This window comes from Dipodomys spectabilis, unplaced genomic scaffold (assembly GCF_019054845.1).
Source record: "Dipodomys spectabilis isolate Male_0828 unplaced genomic scaffold, ASM1905484v1 ptg000524l, whole genome shotgun sequence".
Lineage (NCBI taxonomy): Eukaryota > Metazoa > Chordata > Mammalia > Rodentia > Heteromyidae > Dipodomys > Dipodomys spectabilis.
Genome location: NW_024871201.1, coordinates 198,477 through 208,418, shown reverse-complemented (window position 1 = coordinate 208,418; position 9,942 = coordinate 198,477). Strand labels below are relative to the sequence as shown.

At 43.0% G+C, this 9,942-nt stretch overlaps 1 protein-coding gene across 5 annotated transcripts; it reads right to left on the bottom strand.

Annotated features, from left to right (window-relative positions):
• Positions 1 to 2,651: 2,651 nt before the first annotated feature.
• Positions 2,652 to 8,169, bottom strand: LOC122099599 (tubulin beta chain-like). Of its 5 annotated transcripts, XM_042670150.1 has the most exons (5): positions 8,113 to 8,169; positions 7,156 to 7,264; positions 5,685 to 5,687; positions 4,365 to 4,475; positions 2,652 to 3,709 (listed from the first exon to the last, which is right to left on the bottom strand). In XM_042670150.1, the coding sequence occupies exons 1-5, from the start codon at positions 8,167 to 8,169 to the stop codon at positions 2,652 to 2,654; spliced, it is 1,338 nt and encodes a 445-aa protein (XP_042526084.1). The 5 variants fall into 5 exon arrangements, with proteins under 5 accessions (XP_042526084.1, XP_042526083.1, XP_042526085.1 ...); XM_042670149.1 differs by lacking the exon at positions 5,685 to 5,687 and having other exon boundaries at positions 4,365 to 4,501; positions 7,152 to 7,264; XM_042670151.1 differs by lacking the exon at positions 5,685 to 5,687.
• Between the last annotated feature and the right edge of the window lie 1,773 nt (positions 8,170 to 9,942).

Sequence of the window (9,942 nt, the reverse complement as noted above, 5' to 3'; positions counted from 1 at the left end):
GCTATAGGTATGACAAGTTGGAAGAAAAAAGAAAACAGCATAAGGAAATATGATTAACAAGGCCAAAGTGGTCAAAATAAATCACTCCAATGCAAGAAGGTTCTTCTGACAAACCTGTTCTTGTAGAGCCATGGCCTGGTATGATGGTGCCACTTTAGACTCTGGTCCCATTAGGGCAACATACATGTCACAGCTTCTTCCTTTGATGGCCTAGGCTCTCTACCAGAGGTTCATCCCCCATTCCTACCTCTGCTTTCTAAAAGGGTACACATATCAAGGGACTCTCTTATTTCCACCTACAAACATTCTACCAGTGTTCCCTCATGACACAACTCCTCAATGCCAATCTGGGTGTTTTGCCTTGACTCCTAATATATCATGTGCAGAGCCTAACATTTGTTACCTTTCCTCCTTTTGGTACTGGGTACTGAACTGAGAGCTTTGTGCATGCCAGACATGTACTCTACCACTGAGCTGCATCTTTACCCAGAGCTTTGCTTATACTAGTCAAGGACTCAATTATTTGATACAATTACCAAGGCACATGAGAATAAGGGAGATGCTGCACTTAGCATTTGGACAAAATAATCACCCTGTCTATAGGAGTCACTTCAACATTAGCTTGTGTGGCAATGTGTGCAGAGCTCTGGCTAGGAGAAAACAAAAGCCATGTCTGAGAAATACATGATAATCTACTGGTAAAATTATCAACAGGAGTTTTCTGAGGGATGAGGCATAAGTCATTAATTATGAACCAAGAACTACTTCTTCAAAAGTGTAAAGAAATAAGCTAAAGCCACCAGAAAATACTCAAAAATGGGTACTTAAGAGAAAACAAAACTGTTCTTAGTCAAACACTGGTAAATAGGCTGGGTGGGGCCTCCACCACAACTTGGCCTCAATCCTTAACCCACTGAAGAACGAGAGTGCCTTGGCCAGGCCTGCCTTCAGTTTGGACCCAGCAGCCTTAAAGGATTTGGAGTCATCCAACCTGGTCAGTTCCAGGACTAGAGACGCAGGGATGCCAATTTCCTGGCCCACACCTACTCCCTAGGACTCCCACATTGGAAGCTATTTGCACTTTGATCTGCCCTGAGGCTTCTAGTCACAGATCAGTCTCTCTGGCAGTTTACTTTCTGATGAGTAAGACCAACTTGGCTTAAAGATCTCTACCCCACTCCTCCCCAACCTACCCCAACCTCAGGCCTGGTATAGGAAAGCTTAGGGAACTTACCATCTCCCAACTTTACTAGAAACAAGGAACTTGCACCTCACCCAGTAGTATCTTTCCTTAGAGCTTCCTAAAAGTTGCTGGATTCCCATAGGTCCTGTTTCTGAAGAAAAAGGGGCTCTTACAAGTTATTGGTGGCCATGGAGGAATGCCTGACACAGACAACCTACCTTGAGCCTCACTGCAAGAAGAGTGAAAGATTCTGGCAAAAAGAACCAGTGAATGATTTTGGCCTCTGGTGAAAACAGAAGTGTTCACCCTCTTCCTGGCCATTGTGTAGGTTCTAAGCAATTGAGATTTCTGTCTCACTCATGTAAAGTAAACATACCCAACAGGCTGGATCTTTTTCCCTTACAACCCTCTGTGGGCCTCAGACAGCTTCGAATGCTGGAAAATGAGTATGAGAATGGGTCATTGGGCCATGTCTCCCTTCCACTCCTTGACTTGTAAGTACTGAATCAAGCAGATCTTGATACACTATGGGACTGGTCAGATACTCACTCCCTCAAACAGCTAGACTCACTTGTGTCCTTAGAGCTGCCAGATGACTTGAGAAACTACCCTGGCAACGAGGATCTTGCACTCATCTTGTGAGTGCTGCTTCGCTGCCAACTGAACCGTAAGCACAGGGATTGGGGTTCCTGCTACTGTTTCTGGGGAATGTGAATGAAATCCCTCTGATGGGGCATGAGACCAGAACCTGTGGTTGTCTGAAGGAGAAGTAGATCCTTAATGGCCAGTATTCATACCTGCATTTTGTGGTCCCATTCCCAAAGAGGAATGCATACTAGGGGGCAGGTAAAGCAAGTCCCGTGTCAGAATAAAGGAGGAAGAGGCCCTGCTACCTCAGTGCCCAGACAAGTCTTGAACATTAATCCCTTCAGTATTCCAAACATCACTTTGGTACTAGGAAAATTTTAACATCTGAATCTGGTTTAATTTCTCTTCAAACTGCTTTTATGTTACTGGCATGCTTTTGAGAGACTGCTAACTTTAAAACTGGGCCAGGGAAAATAAACAACATTGGCACTTGTCATCCTCCTGTTCAAAATAATAGGAACACCATGAATTTGAAACTCCTCTTGAGCACCAGTCCTATATTGCTAAGATTAAATCCTGCTGGGCAACTTTATATTTCAAATATATTGAAAGAATAAAAGGGATTCTAAAGAATAAGGACTCAAGAGTACAAAATGTATACTTCTTTATTTATATAAATAGGGCTTTAAAATAATACTATTTAAAAGAAATCTGCATTTTTACATTCACCATCAGTTAGTTCCTGACCGGAAAGGCTGTGCATGATGATACACAGCAGGGACCTCAATGCATGACAACAGGATCTCAGGAAAGCACCATTCATTTGAGAAGTAGTAGGCAGGTTCTGACAGTCCTGTTGCACTGCTACCAATGGGAAGTCTTAAACTTCTTCCTCCACCAAGTCTTCTTCAAATTCCCCCTGTTCATCAGCAGTGGCATCTTGGTACTGCTGGTACTCGGACACCAGGTCGTTGATATTGCTCTCAGCCTCAGTGAACTCCATCTCATCCATGCCTTCTCCCGTGTACCAGTGCAAGAATGCCTTGCGCCGGAACATGGCACTGAACTGCTCTGAGGTGCGCTTGAAGGGTTCTTGGATGGCTGTGTTGTTGCCGATGAAGGTGGCCGACATCGTAAGGCCACGCGGGGGGATGTCACATACAGCTGTCTTCACATTGTTGGGAATCCAGTCTGCAAAGTAGCTGCTGTTCTTGTTCTGCATGTTGAGCATCTGCTCATCCACCTCCTTCATGGACATGCGGCCTCGGAAGATGGCAGCTGCTGTCAGGTAACGACCATGGCGGGGATCACAGGCGACCATCATGTTCTTGGCATCAAACATCTGCTGGGTGAGCTGGGGCACTGAGAGAACATGGTACTGCTGGCTGGCCCGGCTGGTCAAGGGTGCAAAGCCAGGCATGAAGAAGTGTAGGCGGGGGAAGGGCACCATATTCACGGCCAGCTTGCGCAGATCTGCATTCAGCTGGCCGGGGAAGCGCAGGCAGGTGGTGACTCCACTCATGGTGGCTGACACCAGGTGGTTCAGGTCTCCATAGGTGGGTGTGGGCAGCTTCAGGGTGCGGAAGCAGATGTCATACAGGGCCTCATTGTCGATGCAGAAAGTTTCATCTGCATTTTCCACCAACTGGTGGATAGACAAGATCGCATTGTAAGGTTCTACCACGGTGTCTGAAACCTTGCGGGAGGGCATTATGCTGAAGGTGTTCATGATGCGGTCTGGATACTCCTCTCGGATCTTGAGAATCAGGGTGCCCATGCCTGATCCAGTGCCACCTCCCAGGGAGTGAGCCAGCTGGAAACCCTGGAGACAGTCACACCTTTCTGACTCCCGTCGTACCACATCCAGCACCGATTCTAACAGCTCGGCTCCCTCCGTGTAGTGGCCTTTTGCCCAGTTATTGCCTGCCCCGCTCTGGCCTATCAGACATAAAGACATGATGAGACACAGACTCCAAGAATAATGACTGTGCCTGTCCTATTGTGAAGACAAAGGAGTGTTGTGAGCCAACCTTTGCTATTATTTTAGATACACTATGGTGAAATAAAGGAAATGTTTTCAATGTATCTGGGACCCTACAAATCACCCAGGTTCTAAAGAAAAGTAGAGAGTGTGGAGGAAAATACATTTTAACCCAAATCAAGTACTTCTAGAAATGAAGAACTGAGCCTGCCTCAATACTGGAAATGTAATTACTTTCACAACAGGGACAGAAGCACAGTGTGGTCAGAGGGAAGCTAAACTGCAATCACTTGTCTGCTCCTTGCTCACACATAGCTGTGCTTTGATTTCTGGTGTCCTGAAGTGGTTCTGTTATTGCCAGGCCTTTAAAATGACCAGCAGTGCTGAAACCTTGTTGGTGGCTTTCTCTGCTTGCTGCTCTTTCCCTTCAGAGGCTTCTTTGTCATGGAGAACTTACAGAGTTGCACTGATCTGAGCTGTCTGAGTGGCCAGGGGCATGACTCCCGTGGACTGGAATAGGTGGGTTAGCTGAGGAGAATATCTAGGTGGATAAAGGCTCAGCCCAGCACTGGAGTGCCTGGATGTTAGGACACATGGACCATGATGACATACCAAATATGAAGTTGTCTGGCCTAAAGCTCTGGCCAAATGGTCCCGATCTTACTGAGTCTAAGGTGCCAGGCTCTAGGTCCACCATGATGGCCCGAGGAACATATTTGTTGCCTGTGAGAAAAAGAGTTGACTTAGGCCTATACTTGACAAGGAACTTAGGGCAGAGCTTATGATTCTAAGTGACTCTCAGCATTCATTACAAAAATTACAGCATTTAAGACATGGAAACAGAAAAGATATCTTGAGCATGAATCCCCATGCAAGAGGCTTCAGCAACTTTAAGGATGTTTGCAGTTGTCTATTTCCATGAATATTCATTCCTTTGCTTTGGGCATGGTGGCTGAAATCTCAGCTACACAGGAGGCAAAGATGAGCATCAGGCTTTGAGTCTAATGGTGCAAAAGAAAGGTGACAACACCTTTTTATTTTTGGTTCATCGTGGGGCTTGAACTCTGGGCCTGGACACTGTCCCTCAGCTCTCCAGCTCAAGGCTAGCACTCTATCACTTGAGCCACAACCCCACTTTCAGTTTTCTTATTGGAGATAAGAGTCTCAGGGACTTTCCTGCTCAGGCAAGATTTGAACCATGATCCTCAGTTCTTAGCCTCCTAAGTAGCCAGCATTACAGGAATGAGTCACCAGTGCCTATCAGCAAGAAACTTCCTCTTTTTTGTTAATTTTATTTTATTGTAAAGGTGCTATATAGAGGAGTTGGTTACATGAGTAAGGAAATGAGAACGTTTCTTGTCAAAAATTGTTACCCCCTCCTTTGTTGTTCTCCCACTATCCCTTCCCTTCCCCAATTACCTTTCTCAAGAAATGAACCAGGTTCATGCCTGTAATCCTAGCTACTCTGGAGGCTGAGATCAGAGGATGACTATTCAAAGCCAGCTGGGGCAGGAAATGTCCTTAAGACTCTTATCTCTAATAAACTAACAGAAAACCAGAAATGGCACTGTGGTTCAAGAGGTAGAGCTGCTTGCCTTGAACTGAAGAGTTGACGGACAGTGCCTAGGCCCAGAGTCCAAGCCACATGACCGACCCCGCCCCCCCCCCCCCCCCCCGGGCCAAAAAAAGCCAGGTATGGCTATTCACCAAGTAGATGTAAGGGAATTCAAGTGTAAGGCTTTCCTGGAGAAAACATATATACAATATATATATTTCTTGTCTTATAATGTTTCAATAATGGTTATCAAATAGCACATACCCTTTATTCAAATACTCAGAGCAACCTTGGGCAATGACTTGCAATTTCCCATTTAACATGATTTGGCCCAAGGGAAAGCAGTTAACATGATGTAAACACCAGTTTTAGAATACCCCCTTCCTAAACATTCACATGAAGAAAACTGACCATCCTGCTGGATATACAGGATCTAATAAAGACACAACCTAAAATTCTGTTCATAGGAGTGACACAATCCAACCCAACCACTCTCAACCAAGGAATCAGAAGATTAAAACCTTGTATGTTACTTCAACAATATTAACACAAAATACCAAGGTGAGGACATCCCAAAATGTAGATCTATAAAACTCACATAAATTAAATAGCTTTGGAATTTTGTTTGTACTTGTTCATTGGATTAATACACAGGAAAGCCAATTATCCATGATTCTGTTTGTATACAATAATGTAGAATGGAAACTCAATATAAAATTAAATGAACTTTACATTGACAGTTACAAAAACTGAAAATCTACTCTGTAGACTTCAATTAGGCTGTTTATGTTAGGAAAGACAATATGAATCATTTAAAAGCCATGTTTACAAATTAGTATTGATTTTTTCTACATCACAAGAATGTTTTCTTACTTTAAAAACCTTAAAAATAATTTACTGTTGGCTAAGTATTCATATTCAAAATGCTCAAGACCAGAAATGTTATAGATTTCAGGGTGAGACTATTTATGCTTTGTGATTTGGACTATTCTCATATATATTAGTGACTGAACATCCCTCTTTAAAATTTTTTAAATTTTCTTTTTCAAAATATTGTTTTAGAAATTTAATCTGTATTTTAAAGAGGCAATGTAACTGGGCTCTGGTTGCATAAGGGTGTAATTCTAGCTACTCAAAAATCTGAGATGAGACCTTAGCATCGCAGATTGAAGTCAGCTGGGGCAGGAAAGGCTGGGAGACTCATCTCCAAGAACCTACCCAAAATAAAAGAAGCTCATAGTTAGTGCCCAGGCTTGAGCTTAGGATGATCAGCACACAACCAAATGGCATTGGATTATGTTTTATCAATTGTTTTAGAATGCATATTTAGGCAGTCTCATTTTTAATTATGTGAAATGGGCTCACGCCTTTAATCCTAGCTACCCAGAAGGCTGAGATCAGAGAATCATGGTTCAAAGCCAGCCAGGGCACAAAAAGCCTGCAAGACTCTTATCTCCAATAAAACACCAGAAAACTGGAAGTGACACTGTGGCTTACGTGGTAGAGCTGCTTGCCTTGAGCTGAAGAGTTGAGCGACAGTGCCTAGGCCCAGAGTTCAAGCTCCATGACCGGAAAAAAATAATCCAGGTGTGGTTAGTCAGCAAGTAGAGGTACGGGGAACTCAGGTATAAGGCTTTCCTGGGGTAATTCACAAGAGTATACTCAAAAATTAAAACAAAGTATCTGGTGGAGTGGCTCAGTTGGGTACAGCACTTGACTTATAAGATCAAGGTCCCAAATTAAAACTACAATACTACCATAAGAAAGGCAGGAACTCCTTCCTTTTCATTAGTATTCCCCTGGGAACTATTTTGCCATGGTATGGGAAACAAGATGGAAGAAACTTACCAGCTGCCTCATTGTAATACACCTCGATTCTCTGCAGCTGTAAATGGCTGTCGCCATAGTAGTTGCCAGTGCAGTCAATATTGTGCTCATCGCTTAGCATTTCCCAAAACTGAGATGGAAATAGAAGTGTATTATTACCTAGAATGTTAACTGTCCAAAAAATGCATTTTAAAGTAACTATGAAACTCATGTCCTGTTGACACAAATATATTTGTAAAAAATAATTACATTTTCTAAATTAAAAAAAGCACAGAAAATGGTGGTATTTTAGTTTTGTTAATCTCTTTTATCTGGCTGAATAGAAGACATCTGGTTTCTCCTATGAGTATTCCATCTTATGCAGTACCATATTCTGTTTGTATTCTATGATGAGTAACTGGCGTTCCATGGACATGAAATTACCAAAGCAGTAACTTGAAGACTCAGCTAGAAGGGTCTCCAGAACCCCAAGTGTCCTCAGAGCATACATGACAACCAATGATTTAGAAAACACCCAACTTAAGGGAGCTGAGATGGAGCATGAAACTCAGAGAAATTTGCATTAAGGTAGAAGAACTGTTCTCAATTATCTGACACTCATCAGTTGACACAAAGGGAATTCTCTGTATCTTTCAGCTCAAAGACACTGCATTCCTTTCATTCAAACCAGACCAAACGTGCATTAGTCTATTCCCAGGAAACTAAATACAAAGCCTTGAGTCTCAGGTAAGACTAAGACATGCAAGGGATTTGAAACCACCCCAGCCTTGCTTAAAAACCACACCCACCAGGGCCACACAAATTAGGGAAATTGGAGAAGCTATCTGGGGGGCTTCATTTGCAGAAGGTTAGGGACCACTATGGAGCCCCACCTACCTCAGCCTAGCCATGACCACCACCACCTCCACACTCCAACCCCATCCTTTTTCTCCTTCCCCTAAATTTGAGACTTGGATCCTAGGCCAGTGCCATGCTCACCTTTGCGCCAATCTGGTTGCCACACTGGCCTGCCTGTATGTACACAATCTCCCTCATGGTGCAGGGCTGCAGAACAGATGGATGTGTGTCTTCAGCAGTGGTGCCCACAGAGACAAACAGGTAGATCTGGGAAGCAGGAATCTGACACAGTGAACTCAGATCCCCATTTATACCTCTGGTTGTTACAGGGGCAGAGGAGGTGGGGCGGACTTGATTACAGGTGGAGCCAGCAGGTGCTCCAACTCAATCTCCCTATTGCTGGGTAATCAGAGGGCCCTACCAGTTCCCACCTACCCTGGTATCCAGCTGCCAGCTGCAAGTCCATTAGCACAGCTCCCATTCTATTTGGATCCACTGGTCACCCTGCCATCCACTACCCACTCTGACTCACAAGAGAGGCTGAACCCTGGGATCCAGGAAAGAAAAGGAGGAACTTCCTCTACACAAGGTCCTTGTGTGCCAGAAGCCCAGAACAAGCCTGCCTTCCATTTTTGATTGGAGGGCCTAGAACTGAAGGGACATTTTCAGCTGTGATCCCAAGAGCAAGCACAAACTTAGATTCCATGATTGATTCACTTTCCATTATGGGAAGAGTCAGGGGCTTAGGGTCTAGCTTTCATTCTCAGGTTTTCTTTTTCTTTCCTCTTAAAAGTAGCTTGCTTTATTACTTGGGCTATAGGACTACTACAGTCTACTTTTTGTTTCATTTGGCATCTGCTCCTAGTGTAAGAACTCAGGTCTTAGTCAGAGTGTCTTTTTTTTTTTTTTTTTTGGTCAGAGTTGGGGCATGTTAGTGACTTAGGGCTTGAAATTAAGGACTGGTGACCCTTTCTGAGGTTTTTATTATTATTGAGATTAGATGATTACCTTAATTTCTCTTATTTCACAGAATTGTGGAATAGTGATATTTAGTTGAAATCACAAACATATTTTAACCTTCACAAGTCAAATTATCATTATCATGGACTATAAATTTTGTGAATTCTATAAGCTTTGACAATACAATTTATTTCTTCCACAACGGGTGATATTTACATTTCTCTACTTTTGTTTAGTGTAGGATTTCCTGTCTTTCACTCTCATTCTGCCCCTCTCTTTCTGAGGTTTTATTGATTTACTTATTTAACTGAAAGGTAGAAGGCTCTACTACTTGAACCACAGCTCAACTTCTGCCTTTTTTTTTTAAGTGTTTAATATGAGACAAGAGTCCCATGGGTAGTCAAGGGCAGTACAGTGAGGCTTGAAATCTGAGGATCACTATTCAAAGTCAGCCTGGGCAGCAAAGTCTATGAGACTTACCACCAATCAACCACTAATAGGCAGAAGATAGTAGAGCTTTAGCCATGAGCAAAACACTTCAAGTTTAAGTCCCTCGACTGAACAAACTGAAGCAAGTTTCATGGACTTCCCTGCCCATGATGGCTTTGAACCATGATCTTCAGACTTCAGTGACTTTAGCACTCAGGATTATAAGTGTGAGTCAACATTTACAAATCTTTAATTACCTTTTCTTTCACCTTTTCCGGTTATTTATTATTTCTTTTTTGACAATTGTTCTTAGGGGCTAGCTTTCATTCTTAGTTTTTTCTTTCCTCTTGAAACTACCATGCTTTACAAATTTGACCACAGGTAAACTACAGGCTGTTTCTCTTTTTTGTAGTTCTTCTTCTAGGGCTCAAACTCAGGTAATGGTGACTGAGGTTCTTTTTTAATTTTTTTTTTTAAATTGAGTGCTGCTTGTTGGTTCTGGAAATTAAGGCCTGATGACTCTCCTTGAGGATTTTTTTATTTTTACCTTAATGGTGGCAGGTTTCACTAGTTGAGCCACAG